General features: G+C 63.1%; 1 protein-coding gene across 5 annotated transcripts; it reads right to left on the bottom strand.

Moving 5' to 3' along the window:
* Positions 1 to 7,079: 7,079 nt before the first annotated feature.
* TPRA1 (transmembrane protein adipocyte associated 1) lies at positions 7,080 to 17,316 on the bottom strand. 5 transcript variants are annotated; one of them, XM_043886165.1, is made up of 12 exons: positions 16,645 to 16,924; positions 13,382 to 13,915; positions 12,389 to 12,512; positions 11,494 to 11,626; positions 10,575 to 10,661; positions 10,414 to 10,486; positions 10,233 to 10,312; positions 9,738 to 9,848; positions 9,568 to 9,628; positions 9,244 to 9,346; positions 9,070 to 9,150; positions 7,080 to 7,717 (listed from the first exon to the last, which is right to left on the bottom strand). In XM_043886165.1, the coding sequence occupies exons 3-12, from the start codon at positions 12,493 to 12,495 to the stop codon at positions 7,477 to 7,479; spliced, it is 1,077 nt and encodes a 358-aa protein (XP_043742100.1). In that variant the 5' UTR covers positions 12,496 to 12,512; positions 13,382 to 13,915; positions 16,645 to 16,924; the 3' UTR covers positions 7,080 to 7,476. The 5 variants fall into 5 exon arrangements, with proteins under 5 accessions (XP_043742100.1, XP_043742099.1, XP_043742098.1 ...); XM_043886164.1 differs by lacking the exons at positions 13,382 to 13,915; positions 16,645 to 16,924 and adding an exon at positions 17,230 to 17,315 and having other exon boundaries at positions 9,738 to 9,891; XM_043886163.1 differs by lacking the exons at positions 13,382 to 13,915; positions 16,645 to 16,924 and adding an exon at positions 17,230 to 17,293.
* Positions 17,317 to 17,817: the final 501 nt, after the last annotated feature.

Below are 17,817 nucleotides of genomic sequence, written 5' to 3'. Positions count from 1 at the left end.
TTTCCTCTAGGATGGACTGGTTGGATCTCCTTGTAGTCCAAGGGACTCTCAAGAGTTTTCTCCAACACCACAGTTCAAAAGCATCCATTCTTTGGCGCTCAGCTTTCTTTGAAGTCCAACTCTCACATCCATACATGACCACTGGAAAAACCATAGCCTTGACTAGATGGACCTTTGTCGGTAATGTCTCTGCTTTTTAATATGCTTTCTAGGTTAGTCATAGCATTTCTTCCAAGAAGCAAGCATCTTTTAATTTCATGGCTGCAGTCACCAGTGATTTTGGAGCCCAAAAAAATAAAGTCAGCCTCTGTTTCCACTGTTTCCCCATCTATTTGCCATGAAGTGATGGGACCAGATGCCATAATCTTAGTTTTTTGAATGTTGAGTTTTAAGCCAACTTTTTCACTCTCCTCTTTCACTTTCATCAACAGGTTCTTTAGTTCTTCACTTTCTGCCATAAGGGTGGTGTCATCTGCATATCTGAGGTTACTGAGATTTCTCCCAGCAATCTTGATTCCAGCTTGTGCTTCGTCCAGCCCAGTGTTTCTCATGATGTACTCTGCATAGAAGTTAAATAAGCAGGGTGACAATATACAGCCTTGACATGCTCCTTCCCTGATTTGGAACCAGTCTGTTGTTCTAATTGTTGCTTCCTGACCTGCATACAGATTTCTCAAGAGGCAGGTCAGGTGGTCTGATATTCCCATCTCTTGAAGAATTTTCCCATTTGTTGTGACCCACACAGTCAAAGGCTTTGGCGTGGTCAGTGAGGCAGAGGCAGATGTTTTACGTAGGAGATGTAGTAGACTGCAGGCCATAGTCTGGTCTCATTTAATCAACATATGACGAGCTCCTAGAAATCAAGAAGAGGCAACCCAGTGAAAGTGGGGAGAAAACCTCAATAGACGGTTTTTCAAAAAGGAAACTCAAAGGCCTTGAACCTGCGTGACAGACGCCCGTGCTCTCACGTGACCCGGGGAGCCGAGACGAAGGACCCAGAGCTGCTCTGCGCGGGGAAGCACGGGAACCAGGTCCCGGCCGTGGTGCTGTGTGGAGCACCCGGCCGGCGCCCACGGATAGGACGCTGTCTGTCCAGCAGGGTCTGGCCCTGACCCCGCAGCCCACACCGACACTGGACCTGCAGACACAGCCGGGCCCACCAATGACGAGGTTGCCCTGGGGGAGCCGGGGTCCGTGTCTGTGACGTGCGAGCAGAACCCACCCAGAAGCCAGCACAGAGTCTCTGCCTCGGACGCCCAGGGGACCGCACAGAACCGCTAAGGCAGCAAGGGACCAGTGCCTGTCTGGAGAGTGGCGGCAGGCACGGGGGGGCAGGGCTTCAAATCCTGGCAGCTCTGAAGCCCTGTGAGGAGGTATCTTCTCAGCAACGTCAAGCTTTGAGATCCACGTGTGTGGCTGCGAGGGAACGGGGGAAAGAAGCCGTACCCAGCAGAGTGCGTGTGCACACGTATGCATGCTAAGTCACGTCTGACTCTCCGACCCCGTGGACCGTAGCCCGCCAGGCTCCTCCGTCCATGGGATTCTCCAGGCGAGAATACAGAGTGGGCTGCCATGCCCCTTTCCGGGGGATCTTCCCAAGCAGGGATGGAACCTGAGGGTCCTGTGTCTCCTGCATTGGCAGGCGGGTTGTTTACCACCTGGGCCATCCCCCCCGAGGACGCCCCCAGACCAGCTGGGAGACCGCCTGCGCAGCACGGGAGTTCCCTCTATCAGACCCTCTTAGCGGGCTGTCCAGCTTTTGAATACCTCCCAGGACAGGAAGCTCACTACCTGGCGAGGAGGGCGTTCCCTGGCCGCTTGGTTCTGTTAGAAGCGCTCCCTCACTCACAGGTGTGCCCTCCCCACCAGCTCTGTCAGGGAAGCCGCCCCTTTCAGTCCAGGTGCCTTCCGCGGGGTTGCCCTGAGCTGCAGGGGCCACAGCAGGCCAGCCGGCCTCTTCCGAGACTCCCTGCCTTGGCCGTGTTAACCTCTAACGTGGCCAGGACGGCGTGAGCCTCAGGGCCTTTGCACTTGCCCTCTGTGCTGTCGGGAAGGCTGTGTGTCCGCCTCTTCCCTCCCAGCTTTGCGGGAGGAACGTGAGCTCCTTGGCGAGGCTGACCACCTTCACTGGCCGTGTTCCCCAGTCCTTCCCTTTCCCGACCTCCTGTCTCATCCTAGGGTCATCTCATCCTGGGATCATCTCGTGTATTTCTCAGCTGTGTCCTGCGGCTCCAAAGAACCAGGTGCTTGTGGGTCCCCGTGCCTGGACAGCGGTGTGGGGCCTGCTGGCTCCATGCCCCCGGGGCTGCGGGGCTGAGTGTCATCTCCAAGTCTGTCACCAGCCTTGCCGTCTGTCCCCCACCCTCCCGGGGAAACACCAGGCTCTAAATCCCGTTGGAAACAGGCTAATTACCTAACTGCTCTGCCCTTCGGTGCAGGGTGCTATCAGAGGCGGCTCTGCAGCGGCCGGGCCAGCCTGGCAGAAAATTGAAGCTCAGCCAGAGGGGATCACAGCGGCAGAGAGCCAGGTGCCCAGCCCAGGGCCAGGCCGGGAGGGTGGCAGCTGGCGCGGGAGCGCGCGTGTTGGGACGTCCCCGCCGCTGTGTGCCACCCAGAAACCTGGGGACCCCCTTTTCCTCTGTGTTTTGCAGGAATGATGCTCAGACTCAGGTGCGGACCCGTCGGCGGGCGGCAGGAGTCTCCCTTCCCTACCCTGGTCCCCAACACCCGCCGCTCCCCAGACGAGGGTGCCTGTGTGCTGGGGGTCTAAAGACATCGTTCTATCTTGTCTGCACTCACCATGTCGCGGGGACCTTCTTCACCGGGGCTTCCCGGGGCCCCACCCTCCTCACCAGCCTCTGTGCCCCCCTGGACACCACGGTTGCCCCGACCGCCGGCCTTTAAGGCAACGTCACAACTTTGATCTTCCTTCGCACCTCGTGGTTGCCCAGGGGAGGGTGCGTGTGTGCGCAGAATTCATCATCATTTTCAAAAGCACGTTGTTTTTTGCCACCACGCAGCATCACTTACTTCCCGTGGGACCCCCAAGCCCACAGCCGTCCGGACTCAGAACCCAGCCGGGTTACGCCGGACCTGCTTCCTCGCTGGCTGTGACTCGGTTTACCCAGGCGGGCGCCCGGCGCGGAAGACTGTTCTCAAGCTGCGTCCTTGTTTCCCTCCAGGCCTGCACACAGCCACCCCCCCCCCGCCACCCAGCCCCATCATGGCCCAAGTGCCGCCAGCGCTGTGATCAGGAGCCACGCAGAGGGATCCCTTGAAGCAGTCTTGGCACTCACCCTGCACGCTGCGCTTCGGGCAGCTTCCCAGCAGCGGGATTTCCGGGTCAGGGGTGTGCTCTGCGTTGTGTGTGCAACCTGTGTGTCTCCGAGCCTGTGCGCGGAGGCTGGAGCAGGTCCCCCACACACCTGCCGTGGGTGTGCACGTGTCAGAGCGGCCGCCTCGGCTGGGAGCTGAGAAGACCCCCCGAGTGTCTCCCACACCTGCGGCTGGCCCTCCCTGGACTCAGGGCTCAAAGTTGTGCAGGCCTCACCCGTCCCGGCCCTCACCCGGCCCCACTGGGTCCTCTCCCCTGCCCTGGATCCTCTCGGTAACCAGGGTCATAAATCCAGCCGACAGGCCCAGCGACGTGGGGAGAGACCCGTGTCACTGCAGGTCCAGGACATCAGGCCCACGTGGACACGGGGGCGGAAAGAGGTTGTCCAGAATCTCCAGCTGTCTCATGGTTCTGACACTGGAAAGCATGGGCCCGGAGCCTCACTGCTGGGTCAGCACCAGAGCTCCACCACTTTCCTACAGCGGGAGTTTGGCCGGGTCACCAAAACCTCTGAGCCTCAGCTTTCCCGTCTGTGAAACAGGAACAGTGACAGCCCCCGCCGAGTTCAGGGTTGAGAGGATCACGGGGCCACTGGAGGGGCGGGGCCTGGCGGCGCCAGGCACGGGTGGGAGCCACGCACGTGTCTCTTCTGCAGACACCTGAGTGTGTGCAGCCAGAGCCCATCTCCTCTGGGGGCCAGGAAGGCCAGCATCTAGCAGAGGAACTGACATCAGGGCAAGCGGGCTTGTTCCAAGCAGAGGCTCTGGCCAGCGGTGTCCCGGCCGGGACCTGCCGGCTCTCGCCCGCCACGGCTTACCTGGACAGGCGGAGGGGGTGAGGGGCAGCGTCCGCGAGGCATGGAAGAAAGCATGGCGCCAAGTATTTAAAAGAAAGAAAGTGGAAGTCGCTCAGTCGTGTCTGGCTCTTTGTGACCCCATGGACTATAAAACAGTCCAAGGAATTCTCCAGGCCAGGATACTGGAGTGCGTTGCCGGTTCCCTTCTCCAGGGGATCTTCCCGACCCAGGAATCAAACCCAGGTCTCCCGCATCCAGGCAGATTCTTTGAGCCAGCAGGGAAGCCCAGGTATTTAAAGACAGCTCTCCATATCGGACATTCAGAAAAATTCCAACTAAGACGTTTTCAAGCATGCACATGAGTCTTAATCTGGGTCAACAGACAAAGCTTTTCTCACACCAGTGTATCAGATGTCGAACCTGAGAGGGCTAAACATAGGGCCTGATGGGGATCTCATTTCCTGGACCAGGCCTTTGGGGTCTGGATGTTGTCTGCTGTCAGAGGGTGGGGCAGGAGCCCAGAGGAAAGCAGGGAGGCTGCTGCCCAGCGCCCTCTGGTGTCCAGTGGGAAGTTCACAGGCCGGGCAGCCAGGCTGGATCGGTCCACAGGCTCCAATGTTATTCAGTCGTTCAGTCGTGTCCGACTCTTTGCGACCCCGTGGACTGCAGCATACCAGGCCTCCCTGACCATCACCATCTCCCAGAGCTTGCTTAAGCTCACGTTCACTGAGTTGGTGATGCCATCCAACCTTCTCACCAGAATAAACGTCCTCACACAATCCCTAACCCATCTGACTAAACGGCTGCAAAAAGAAAAGACTCGGTAAGCATAAACATTCCCAGCCACACGCGGTCTCCCTCCCCACATGGCTGGCAGGTGAGCGGTGGGAAGCTTGGAGTTCTGCGGGCCGCAGGCTGGGGTGCCGGCGTGGGGAGGGCGATCTCACAGGCGGGCCTGCCGCCCAGCCTCCTGGGGAGAAGTCCTGTGTTACGCACCCGCTCCGGGGGTCTCGCCTGGAGAACCCCAGGGCCAGAGGAGCCCGGCGGGCTGCTGTCCACGGGGTCGCACAGGGTCAGACACGACTGAGCAACGGAGCGCACAGCCTGAGTCATTGGGATCGTGCCCCCTTTCACAGTCAGGGCCCCTGCTTCCCTCTGAATAATAAGTATAAATAACTAGCGCATGAGTGATGGATGAGAAGCATTTCCTCCCAGTGGCAGCCGGCCCGCACGTGTCTGGCCCTGAACTAGACTGTTTGCCGTGGGGACAGCCAGCAGAACGTCCACGGGGCCTGCGGCTCAGACAGTGCGGTCCCATCCACGTGCTCTCCCGACGTGAGTGCTTGCGTGGAGGTGGTCAAGTGGGTATCGAGCAGGAGGAAGGTCCATCTGCGGGGAACTCACAGGATGGCACCGTGGGGCTGGCCCGGTGCCCACCGTGGCTCTCGATGCTCCAGGGACACGAGTCCTCTGTTCCCTGCGTCTGCAGCTGAGGCCAGAGGGTGCGGGTCCCTCATGGCAGCGCAGTCTGACCCGCGCCGGGCTCCCTGACTCCCCGCCCCCAGCCTCGGAAAGACTCCCTGCCCAGATGCTTGGTGTCCCCTCGAGTGATGGATCAGGCGGGTCCGACCACGACAGGCCCTCCGCGACCCGCCGTGGACTCGGGGCCCGGCTGTGACTGTTCTGAGATGGACTGAGAATTCCAGGAGCAGGGAGCGAGCATCCTCGATGGGAGTTAGTCTACTAACGTTTATGTATTTGAAATTACACACTCAAAAGTTTAATTTTAATAATGCACACATGCCATCGGCCATCAGAGCTATGACGTTATTGCTGGCCGGGTCTTGAAAATTCCCCGGTGCACTCGTGTTCCCTACTACAAGAATAGCTTTGACCTCCGGGACCCCTCCGGGGTCTCAGAAGCCTGGAGGGCGAGGAAGGACCCAGTGTGAAAGCTCTGGGTCTGTGCCCTGATTGCCCGACCACTGGGAGAACACCCCAGACCTCCGTCCCCTGGATCTGCCCCGGAGCCCCTCGTGTGCACAGGGGATCAGACAGACGCAGAGCAGGCGTCGGACACTGGTCACTGGAAAACAGAATGCACAAGTAGACGGTGCTCTGCTTACACAACAGAGAGCCGGACGGGAGTGGGGAGACCTGGGACGAGAGCTGAGTGAGGACAGCAGGCGGGAGAAGAGCTGTGTGAACGCGCTTGTTTGAGGTAAAGCCCGTTGTCTGTGGATGCACACACGTGTGCTCTGGTGACAAACGGGAAATTCACACCAGTGGGCACGTGGTCCCAAGGGCTGGGCCAGGTCAGGAGGGAGGAGACACGGGGGCTCTCGTTGTCTCCCTGATGCTTAATCCCCATGGTTGTTATTAAAACACCGCCCAGGGGCTGTTATTAAAACTGCGTCTCTAGCAGCTACTGAGGGCGGAGTCTCTCCCCTGAAGCCCTGGGCCTCATCCACAGCACCCGATGTTCTCCCTGCAGAGGCGATGCCCCCCCACCCCCCGGTTGCCCATCCTCTTCTGCTCATCGTCGACGTTTCCAGCTTCTTGAGCCTTTTTTTCCCCCTCGCCTTGGTGCCCAGTAGTGGAATTTTAGCTTCCGGCCTTGGAAACTCTTAAGGCTTTCTTAGTGCTGATTAAAAGGAATCTCAGCAAGATAAGGAAAGTCACATCCCGCGTCCTCCCAGCTGCGAGCACACACCTGCTCCCTGGAAGCCGAAAGCTGGTCCTGATGGGAGGTGGATGGAGACCATTCCCCAGGCGCCCCGAAGTCCTGCCAGTGCGGGGACTGGTGAGAGGCAGAAGTCTGATCCTGCTTCCCCCCAAAACCCATGGTGCCCCCCCAGTCCTCAAGGGCCGCCCCGCACACAGAGTGAGGACCATCCCGCCCGGGGGCACGGGGGGCTCCCGGCCCCGCCAACCCTCCACGCCACCTTCTGCCCTTTTCCTTTTTATTAGAAAACAGATCAGGAAAATAGACACACTTCGGTCCACCCACTGGCGCGGGCTCTGGGGTGGGGGTGGGAGATGAGGAGGCCAGTCCAGTCCCGGGCCCCAGGCTGCAGGGAGGCGGCGGCCGGCTGGCCCTGGGACACACGGTTGGGGCCGCATTCCTGAGCGGGGCAGGGGCAGCTGGGAGGGGGAGCGGCCCTGGCTGAACAGAGGTGAGGACAGAGGGTGGGCAGGGCCCCTCGTCCGCTCCGCTGGGGCTCTCCTCCCCCAGCCCCCCGGCAGCCAGTCCCCTGCGGTCCCGCCCCCTGGGGCAGCTGCGATAGGCACTGATGGCCTTCCAGTGCTCGCTGTCCCCCGCAGTCCCGCCCCCGGGGCGGCTGCGTCAGGCGTTGATGGCCTTCCAGCGCTCACTATCCACGCTGTTGATGCTGCCGGCGTGGCAGGGCAGGGAGGCCACGTCGTCCAGGTAGGCCACCCCGGCCGAGTCAAACTGCGTGCTGGCCGCCCCGACCGCCTCCGGGCCCTCCCGCCGGGCCACCGCATAGGGCTGGGGCAGGTGCATGTCCGGCTCCTCGGTCTCGTCCACTTGGCATTTGTAGGAGAAGAGAATCTTGGGCTCCGAGCTGGTGGGGAAGAGTCAGGGGGCCCCCGTGAGTCCAGAAGGCCCTCTTTTGCTGACGGCCCCCAGTGCCCACCCCTCGAGGCGCCCTTCCTTCTTTCCCTCTGGGGTCCACTGGGACATGTGTGAGCCCCCCAGCTCCAGGAGAGTGAAGCTGGGTGCATCTGCTTTCTCACGTCAAGTGGGTGGACGGAGTCCGGCCTGGGGAACAGCGGGCCTTAACCAGCAGGTGCGTGTAGCACGAGGCGGCCACCGCTCTGACCCCCACCCGCCCCGCTCACCACTGCCCACTGGGTGCCTGGTGGCCCGCCCCCAGACCTCGGGGTGACTCTCCCGGGAGGAAGCAGCCTGAGCCCAGTGAGATAGGTCGTGCGTGAGGTCACGCATGTCAGGGTCCAGTCTAGGCCCCCGCCCCCTCAGACCACCCTCAGACCCGGCAGGTAGGGAAGGGGCTGGGGGCAAGACGCGCACTCCCACAGCTGAGGCTGGGATCCCTCAATCCCACAGTCTCCAGCTTCCCGCTCCCTGACAGGCCTCCAGACACACAGGTGTACAAAGGTGCGCCCACTGACGCTCAGAGGCATGCTGACCCCCCAACCCTGCTCCCTGCTCCAGGCGCCCCCAGTGGAGCACCAGCTCCTCCGGGAGCTCAGGGCTGGCGGCTGCAGCGCCGACATCATGCTTGCTGACGACGCAGTGCCGAGCACACGGGCGCGTTGGCAGGGCTGGCCTCCTCTGGAGGGAACAGGCTGTGCGTGTATATAATGTGTGTGTCTGTAGTGTGTATGTATATACTAAATGTGTGGACACACACGTGTGCCTGTGTGTGCGTGCGTGAAAGTAAAAGCGGCTCAGCTGTGTCCAGCTCTTTGCAACCCTATGGACTGTACAGTCCATGGAATTCTCCAGGCCAGAATGCTGGAGTGGGGAGCCTCTCCCCTCCCCAGGGTATCTTCCCAACCCAGGGACGGATCCCAGGTCTCCATATGTGTGCGTGCATACGTGCCTGAGTGTGGCTGAGCTACATACGGGCACATGCGGGTGTGAACGTGTGTACATGCATGCATGTGTACATACATTTGTGCATGCATGCATGTGAGTACACACGTGTGCACAATGCATGTGCCTGGTGCATGCACACAGGTGTGCGCGCATGCGCAGGCATGCTCTCACATGCACCCCTGGCCTCCTCAGCTTCTAGAAGCCTGGGCGCCCTGAGCCCGAGGCCGGGAGGCCCAGGGGTGACTGTGTGTGGGCGAGCGGCAGAGGGCGCGACCCCGCCCGGCCTCTGACCCGGACTCTGGCCCTGTGTCCCTGGCGCAGGGGAGTGGGGGCCGGGGTGAGGGGGGGGCTCACCCGAAGAAGCCGCGTAGGAAGGCCACGTAGATGAGGGGCGCGAAGAAGCTGAAGTAGAGGAAGGTGGTGGCGTCCACGCAGCTGGGGGTGGTGGCGAGTCAGGATTGCAGCGGGGGGACCTGCAGCCCCCCCGGCCCCCCCGACCCTCGCCCCTCCCCTACCCCCAACACATACCAGAGTCCCTCGATGATGTCGGCGCACAGCAGCGCGCTCCCCAGCCCCTGCACCAAGTTGAGCAGCGCCAGTATGCCTGCGTACACGTAGAAGCTCCTCCGCGCTGCGGGGCGGGCGCGTGAGGTCCCACCCGGGGCCAGGGCCCGGGGCACCCGCACCCATAACCACCCCACCGACCACCCCAACCACTGCCACCCCCCTTCCCAACACCCCGCACCTCCAACCACCCCCAACCCAAACCCCCCAACCCCAACCACCCCTCAACCACTCCCCATCCCCAATCACCCCCCACGCCCCACCCCCGGCCCCGCCCCGGGAGCTCACACGGCAGGGAGATGCGCTCCTTCAGTTGGGTCTTGGGGAGCACGACCACCAGGGAGTAGACCTAAGGAGGCAGCGGGGCTGAGCAGGGTGCCCGGCCCCTCATAAGCGCGCCCAGCCCCTCATAAGCGCGCCCAGGCCCCGCGCGCGGCCTCAGCCCCCTGTCGGCTCACCACGAAGAAGAAACAGGAGCTGACGAGCCAGAACTGGCGGCCCCCGTGCCCGTAGATGTTGAAGTCCTCGGCCGACAGGTGGGCGTCGGGGTACAGGATCTCCAGCGTGCCCTGCAGGGGCGCGGGGGCGGGCCTCAGGGGCTCCCTGCGACACCTCCCGCAGCCCGACCCATTAAGGCCCTCCGCCCCCGGCTCCAGCCTGCTCTCTGCCACACCGTGCCCCCAGGCGGTGGTCCCCCACTAGGAGAGGGCCCTCTGGGCCGGCTCTCAGGGGGTACCCGCAGAGCTGCCCGGCTGCTTGCTGAAACAGCAGGTCCAGCTTTGTTGGATCAGAATCCGAGGCACCCAGCACGCGGCTTGCAGGCGATTCCTTCACGGCATGGAATGTCTGAGCCCCTGCACTTGACGCCCTGACGGCTCACCCCTGACGCCCCCCACCCAGGACCGGAGGCAGTGCACGCCCAGCCCCCCCGGTGCCCGTCCCCTGCCCCTCACCTGGGTGACGGAGTAGGCCAGCGACAGCACCGTGGTGATGGCCAGCACCCGCTTGATGCTGGACTTGCTCTCCAGGTGCCCTGGAACAAACGGCCTGGTCAGGGGGCGGGGCCAGCTCCGGGGGCGGGGCCAGTCCCGGGGGCGGGGCCAGGGCGAGCGCAGGCCGCAGGGGCACACACACCGAAGGCCAGGCCCAGGATGACCACGCTCAGCTCGATGGCCAGCAGGAAGAAGCGCGTGATCTCCCACAGGATCTGGACACAGAGGGGGGCAGAGCGTCAGCCCCGGGGCCCGGCGCCGCCTCCTGGCGCCCAGCGCCCCCACCGACAGGCCCAGGCCCACCTTGTCAGCCACCGTGGCCGCGTCTGACGTGCTGACCGTCATGGACACCACCGCCCGGGCAATGCCCACCAGCGCCACCACAAACACCTGGGGAAGCAGAGAGAACCCAAGGTGGGGGGGCGGTCGCACGGGGGGACGACCTCTCCGGGAATCGCTTATGTGGGCTCAAGGCCATACCTTCTGACCCCTGAGCCTGGAAAACCGTGTCTGGCCTCGGGGAGGCTGTCACCGCCCGGGGCCACATGCCCGCCGCGTGCCAGGGCGGGCCAGGGGCCAGGGCGGGAGCTCCGCATGTTCCCACTGGGTGTGTGCTCACAGCGCCGTGAGCTGGCAAGATCCGCAGCGCATCTGGTGGACAGGCACTGAGGCCCAGAGGGGCCATGCCGCTGGCCCAAGGTCACTCGGCACAGCCAGAGGTCAGAACACGCTGGGCATCCCCCACGCAGCACCCACTCCCCTTTCCCTCAAGTCACGCTTCCCCAGTTTGCTTCCTGGGGCCACTACCCTCCTGGGTACACGCGGTCTCGCTGAGCCGACCCACCCTCCCAGCTCCAGAGTGTCTCTTTCCCTGCAAGTCAGAGATGAAGAGGGGCTCCCAGGTGGGCCTCTCAGAGGTCACCCCAGGCCTGCAGTGCACAACCTGTGATGCTGCCCTTCCGCTGCAGCTGGCGGGGGGCAGCTCAGGGGGGTCAGCACTCAACTGCTCTTGGATGCTTTTGATACCGTGCGGGGAAAATGCGTGTGAAGGTAAGGCCAGAGGCAAGCAGACGTGCAGAGAGAGGGTCTTGACGGCATCAGTTAACCCCTAGATCCAGCCGTACCTGAAGCTGGTTATTCTTTACAAAGACAGTTAATAATTCCCTGTTTTGCTTAAGCCAGGTGGAACTGAGTTTTCTGTCACCAATTGGAATGAACTCACCAGGATATAAAAGGTGATAAAGATGGGGCTGGAGGTGACTCGAATCTTGGCCCGAGCAAACGGAAGCTTCCAGAGCAGGAAGATGAAAAATAGCACATTGGGGATAAGCAGCAGGAGGTCCCAGTACCGGACCCTAGAAGATGGGCATAGCAGGCAGTTCAGTGGTGGGGCTGCATCTGCACCCCAGCATGCCTGCCTCACACACACACACACACACACACACGCACACACACATGCACATGTACACACACATATGTGCGCACACACACACACCCCCACAGGGAAACCCTCTCACGGGCAGGGCCGTGCCCCTCACTGCGAGGTGCCGATGTCCTCATAGAGCAGCGCGCACACACACACACATGCACATGTACACACACGCATGCACGTGCGCACACACACGCACATGTACACACACGCATGTGTGCACACACACACCCACACAGGGAACCCCTCTCACGGCAGGGCCATGCCCCTCACCGCGAGGTGCCGATTTCCTCATAGAGCAGCGCGCGCACACACACGTGCACATGTACACACACGCATGTGCGCACACACACACACCCCCACAGGGAACCCCTCTCACGGCAGGGCCGTGCCCCTCACCGCGAGGTGCCGATGTCCTCGTAGAGCAGCGCGCGCACACACGCGTACACACACACACACACACACACACACAAATACGCAGGGCTGTGCCTGCCTCACACACACACACACACATGTACACACACGCATGCGTGCACACACATGCACATGTACACACGCATGCGTGCACACACATGCACATGTACACACGCATGCTTGCACGTGCACATGCACGTGTACACACACGCATGTGCGCGCACACACACCCCCCACAGGGAACCCCTCTCTCGGGCAGGGCCGTGCCCCTCACCGCGAGGTGCCGATGTCCTCGTAGAGCAGCAGCAGGCAGCGGTGCGGCACGCTGATGTTGGGCGCCAGAGGCGGAGGAGAGCTGGCCCCCATGTCCCAGGTGTCCATCCTGCCAGCAGCTGGCCCTGGGGGTGGGGAGGGGAGAGTCAGCACATGAGCAGCGCCAGAGTCTTGGGGTCCCCAACCCAGCAGGCAGGAGTGGGTGTCTGCCGGGAGCGCGGGGCCCGGCAGCGGGACGTGACAGATGCCAGCGTTGAAAACGATGACTGAACACACCGCGCTCCTGACCCGGCGCCCCGACCTCCGGCTGTCCGCGACAGCCTGGGGCAAGAGCAGCCTAAGTGCCACCATCAGCAGAACGCAGGCTCAGCGGGGTGTCCGCATCAATGCTCGAACGCTGCCCACAAACAGGAGTGAGTCCCTGTCCCAGCCTGGCAGGCAGCATGCCGAGCGGAGGCCGAGGAGGGGCGCCCGGTGGACGGCGGCGGGCCCATGGCGGGGTCGGTGTGCGGGTGCGCTGGCTGTAGCCGTTCACCGAGCTCACGCCTGTGAGTGGGGCGCCTTTCTGGGCGGGTTACCGCTTCAGCAGGTTTCCAACAGCGAGGAAGGTGAATCGTTTATGCACTGAGTGCCCAGGTCGGCCACGAGCAGCCCAGGACGCTTCCTGCAGGGGCCAGCACCCGCTGTGCAGGCTGGGGTGGGGGGTGCGGGGGCAGCCCCACACATGGGGAGACTCTGGGGTGGGCAGGCCTGGACCAGGGGCTCAGAACCCTCTGTCCTTCCCTCCCACACAGGCCGCCGGCGGCTCTGGGACCAACAACCTGATGAAAAGGCCGGGAGGTGTTAAAGGGGATTAAAGGTATTAAAGCACCCGTGCTTACAAACCAAACTTCTAGAGGCACATGCTGAGAAGAAAACAGGAGGGGAACAAGATAAATGACGGGGAACACAGCAGAGACTGCTGGGGCCCCCAGCGTCCACGCCCGCTTTGTACCAGAGCCGTGGACTCTAGCTGGCACGTGACTTCCCAGAAGCAGGGCCACTTTCCCAGCTTCCCTTCATGCTGGCTGTGGCCACGTGACCAAGTTGCGTCCAACTGGGTATGAGCAGCAAGGTGTGCCAATTTTCAGGGCACGTCCTCCTCCTTTCCCACTGCCTGGAATTGTAGGTGTGGTGGTGGGAGCAGTAGCATCCACTGTGGACCATGAGGCAGAAGTCATGGAGCAGAGGGTAACAGGGTGTCTGGGTCTCAGACGAGCGGGTCAGCCTGCACGGACTGTTGTGCAGCAGATGGCAGTACCCATCTGCCTCGTCACCTCAGCCTTGCTCAGTAGCTAAGCCGGAGCAAAGCAGTGCTGCCACAGGCTGGGCGTCAGACAGAACGGTATTGGGACTGAGATCTAAATAACTGAAAGTAGCTGGACTGGGGTATTCTGGGCAGAGCACATCCCGGGGAGGGAGCAGTGAAGGCAAAGGCAGGAGGCAGAAACAGTCTTGGCCAGTTCAAAGGGCACAGGGCACGCTGATGCTGGAAGAGAGAGGAGACAGGGTGGGGGCCAGGTCAGCCAATCTCCCTCTAAGTGCAACGGGAGGAGCGGAGGGGGGTGTGTGGAGGCGGCACCAAAGCAGGGGGATGGGGGCAGGGAGGCAGCAGCGGGGGTGGAGTGCTGGGATCTGGGAGCCCTCTGGGAGGGTCAGCCAGCGGGACTCACAGACGGACGCACGTAGGGGTGAGGGCAGAGGGCAGGAGAAGCTCATTCCAGGCTCTGACCTGAGCCTTGGGGTGCCTGCAGCGGCCCGGCCGTCTGCGGACGGTGTCCCTGGGATTGCTAACATGAGGGGGGTGTCCCCGGGATTGCTAAGGTGAGGACAGTGTCCCCACGATTGCTAAGCAGGTGCTCCGTCATTGCAGGACCCCCTTGACGCCCTGTGCTCACGACAGGGCCCCTCACCAGTGCCAGAAGCTGAGGCCACTGACCTCGAGCCAGGGGTTTCCAGCGGGGGTGGCGTGGTCAGTGCGGGCCCCTCCACAGGTGGCTTCAGAACTGCCTCATGTCCTGCAGGGACCCCCATACGGCCGAGAGGAGCCCATGGGTGGACGGCGGCCAGACAGAGTGGGCGTGCGGTTGGAGGATTTCTCCTGGCTTTGCATGGCCAGCACCCCCTTTTCCTGGAGGAAACCTCAGCACCCTGTCTCCATGCACAGGGTGTAGGCACGACTTCCAGCACCCGCTCCCCAGCCCCAGGGAGTGTTCACACTGGAGTCCACGTGGAACGAGAGCCAACAAAGGAACACAGAGAGACACAGACAGCGCCGGGTCCAGCCATGCCTGAAGCCAGGCTCCCCAGCCCCGCTGCTGGGGAGGACCTGGCATTCTGAAATCTTAACAGATCCCCAGCTTGACCTTCTGGCTCGGCCAGGTGCTGCCTTTGTGACCTTGGGCCACTTATCTCCCTCCCTCGGTGTCATGGGACCATAGCATCCCCACCAGCAAGGTTGCTGGAAGGATCAGGCAAGAGCAGAGAAGGGAGTCTGCACAGGACCACACACACAAAGGTAACTGCCGCTTTCTTCCCAAAGGGGGAGCCGGGGGTGGGAGTGGGGGGCAGGATTTGGTTCACGGGTCCAAGCCCCACTCGCTTTGGAGTCTGGGCTGGGGAAGGCGGGTGTCCACTGTGCCTACTTCCCCCGCCCTGGCCCCACTCGCCCTGTAATAGCGGCAGAAGAGGAGACCCCCGCGGCCCTGCCCGCCTCCCGGGCCCGGGGCCCCCTCCCGGGGGGTGCCCCAGGATTCGGTGTCTTCCCTGCAGGCGCAGGGCCCCCAGGGCCTGATCCAGGGTGGACTGCTGGTAACAAGCAGGCTCGGGGCGGGCAGGGGTGGGGATCACACGACTCACAGCAGGTTGCCACGGTGTGTCAGAGCTCACAAAACAACCGAAGCCAGCACACAAGCTAAGGACAGCGCACCCCTCCCCTCCCGTGCGCGCTCAGGGCCCCTGCTTTCCCCGTGCTGACCCGTGGGGCCACCACCCCGGCCTCCAGGAGCAGGCGGCCAGCCGCTGTCCCATCACAGACAAAGGAGGCTGAGGGGGACCGTTGGAGGCTCCCCCATCCCCCTCCCCCACCACAGGTGAGCTCCAGGCAGTGCCAGAGTGAGGGGTCTGCAGGAGAGAGGGGCCAGGAGGGCAGGCTGGCGGAGGGCGCGGAGAGAGGGGGTCTTCCTGGGACGCTGAGTGCCCTGGGCAGCCCCGCGCTGCTCAGGACCAGCGACGCTGTGACAGACTGTCTCTTCCACCTGGGGAGAACGCTCCTGACCTCGCTGCCATTCCAGAGACCTCCTCCCACCCTCTAGCCCTCCCTCCGTCTGTGGGCATCATGCCAATGGCATGGGCCCTGAGTGCTGGACCTGGGCCAGAAGGGCCCTCCCTCTCTGAGCCTCAGTTCCCGGTCTCCCCGGTCTGTGCAGTGGGACTGACCATGTGTGGCCCAGAGGTCCTGGATGGGAGCCCTACAGAAACACAAAACCCTGAGCAGACAGGCTGCTGTGGAGACACCACTCAGGGTGGCCGGCCCCAGCTGCTCAATGAGCTTTCAACCCTGAACCAAGACTGGGTGAGGAATGTTTCACAACCATTATCCTCCAGCCTTGGGGAAGCGGGTGGACCCTACCAGGAGCCCCCAGGAGGGAAGACAGCCCTGTGCCTTCTGGCCTGACCTCTGCAGATTCCCTGCGTGCTCTCCCTGCCCCAGACCAGGTCACACCCTTTGGGCCACCTCCTCTGAGGCGCCCTCCCTGACCACCCCTTCCATCTGAAATGGCCCTCAGTTGTGTGTCTATGGGCTGTCCAGCCCGGGCGTCTCATGACCCAGTTCTCGGGGGGACAGCCAGTGTGGTGAGTTGGACAGATCAACGTCCAGCAGCCGAGAGAGGGCAGCCCAGCCCTTCTGGATAGTGGGAGGACCGTCCGGGAGGCCCCACGGCCCCGTCCCCACCACACAGCGAGGACAGGCCACTTCCCACTGCCCCAGCCAGGAGACACCCCCCACCCCCCACCCTCTCGGACGCGGGACCCGGAGGTGACCAGTCGCAGACACGTCTCGGCACACAGCCGGGGGCACAGGGTCCGGGAGCTCGGCCTCCCCGGGGACCCCGGGCCTGCCTCTGGGCGGGAGGCCCGCTCCCGGCGGCAGGAGCCGGGACAGGGACGCTCGGGATCGGCTCGCGCACCTGGGGCGGAGCAGGGGCTCCCCCTTACCTGCGGCCCCGGCCGCCCATCCGCCGCCGGGCGCAGACCCCGCCAAAGGCCGCGGGCCTGGGCCTCCGGCGCTCGGGCCGGGAAAGTGGCGCGGGAGGCCGGCTCCGGGAGACCGGGCGGCGGGCGGGCGGGGAAGGGAGACGCGATCGGGACACGCGATCAGCCTGACCCCGCGCGGCCCTCCCGGCAGCGGCGACCCGGAAGGGAGGTGCGTCCTCTGCGTTCCGCCAAAACTGCAAAAACAGCCACCGTCCCTGCCCGCGGCGGCGCGGGGACCTGCCCCCAGCCGGCAGCGACCAACAGGAACGGAGTTACGCCAGAAAGGGGGCGGGGCGAGTGCAGAGGACGGAGCCAATCGGGTCCCCGGGGGGCGGGGCGGCCCGCCGACCTCTTAAAGAGCCCGCGCGCGGCCCACTCGGCCGCCAGGGGTCGCGTCCGTAGCCCTTTGCGACTTGTCTGTCCACGCCAACCGCCCGCAGCGCCCTCTCCTCCAGCGTCCAGGGAGGCGCTCCGCCGCCGCCGGCCCGGTGACCTCCGGGCCCCAAGAACTAGCCCCCACCTGGGCCCGGCGCGGCCCCTTCGCACCTGCCCACGCACCCTCCGCCTCCAGGCCGCCCTGCAGGCCGCCTGTCATCCGTCCCTTTTCGCAGAGCAGACCCCGGGGCGGAGGCGTTAAGCGCTTCCCCCGAAGTCACAGGACCAGGAAGTGACAGGGCCCAGGCCTGGGGCTTGGCCCGCCTTCCTTCACCGCTTACTTCCAGGGAGCCTCCTCCAGGAAGACCTCCCAGATAGCCTGTTCTTCCCCTCCTGCGTCTGCGCGGGGTTCACTCCTCTGCCCCCCACCACGAGGCTCCGCCTGGCCTGGCCCCTCCTGTCTCCTTGTCCTCATCCCTCCCACCCGCTCCTCTCTGGGTTCCCTGTTTCTCTTCCTTGAATACACCAAGCTTCCTTACCTGTGGGTCTGTCACTTGACACACACTTCCACTTGACACCCTAGCCAAAGTAGCTGTCCAGTCTCTGTAACACAAAGCCCTTTCATTTCCTTCTCCGTTGTTACCCAACTGTATTCTTTTTTCCGGGGGTGTTAGGGCTTTCCTGGTGGCTCAGATGTTAAAGCGTCTGCCTGAAATGCAGGAGACCCAGGTTCAATCCCTGGGTCGGGAAGATCCCCTG

This window comes from Cervus elaphus, chromosome 24, assembly GCF_910594005.1.
Source record: "Cervus elaphus chromosome 24, mCerEla1.1, whole genome shotgun sequence".
In the NCBI taxonomy this organism is placed as follows: domain Eukaryota; kingdom Metazoa; phylum Chordata; class Mammalia; order Artiodactyla; family Cervidae; genus Cervus; species Cervus elaphus.
Note: the sequence above shows the minus strand (reverse complement) of the source record. Positions and strands in the feature narration are given on the sequence as shown.

Coding starts and splice junctions, on each gene's coding strand:
- TPRA1 (XM_043886163.1), bottom strand. CDS start 17,278: ATGACAGGCGGCCTGCAGGGCGGCCTGGAGGCGGAGGGTGCGTGGGCA. Junction 10,662..11,493: donor TTATCACCTTTTATATCCTG/GTGAGTTCATTC, acceptor CTGCTTCCCCAG/GTGTTTGTGGTGGCGCTGGT. Junction 10,313..10,413: donor CATCCTGGGCCTGGCCTTCG/GTGTGTGTGCCC, acceptor CGTTTGTTCCAG/GGCACCTGGAGAGCAAGTCC.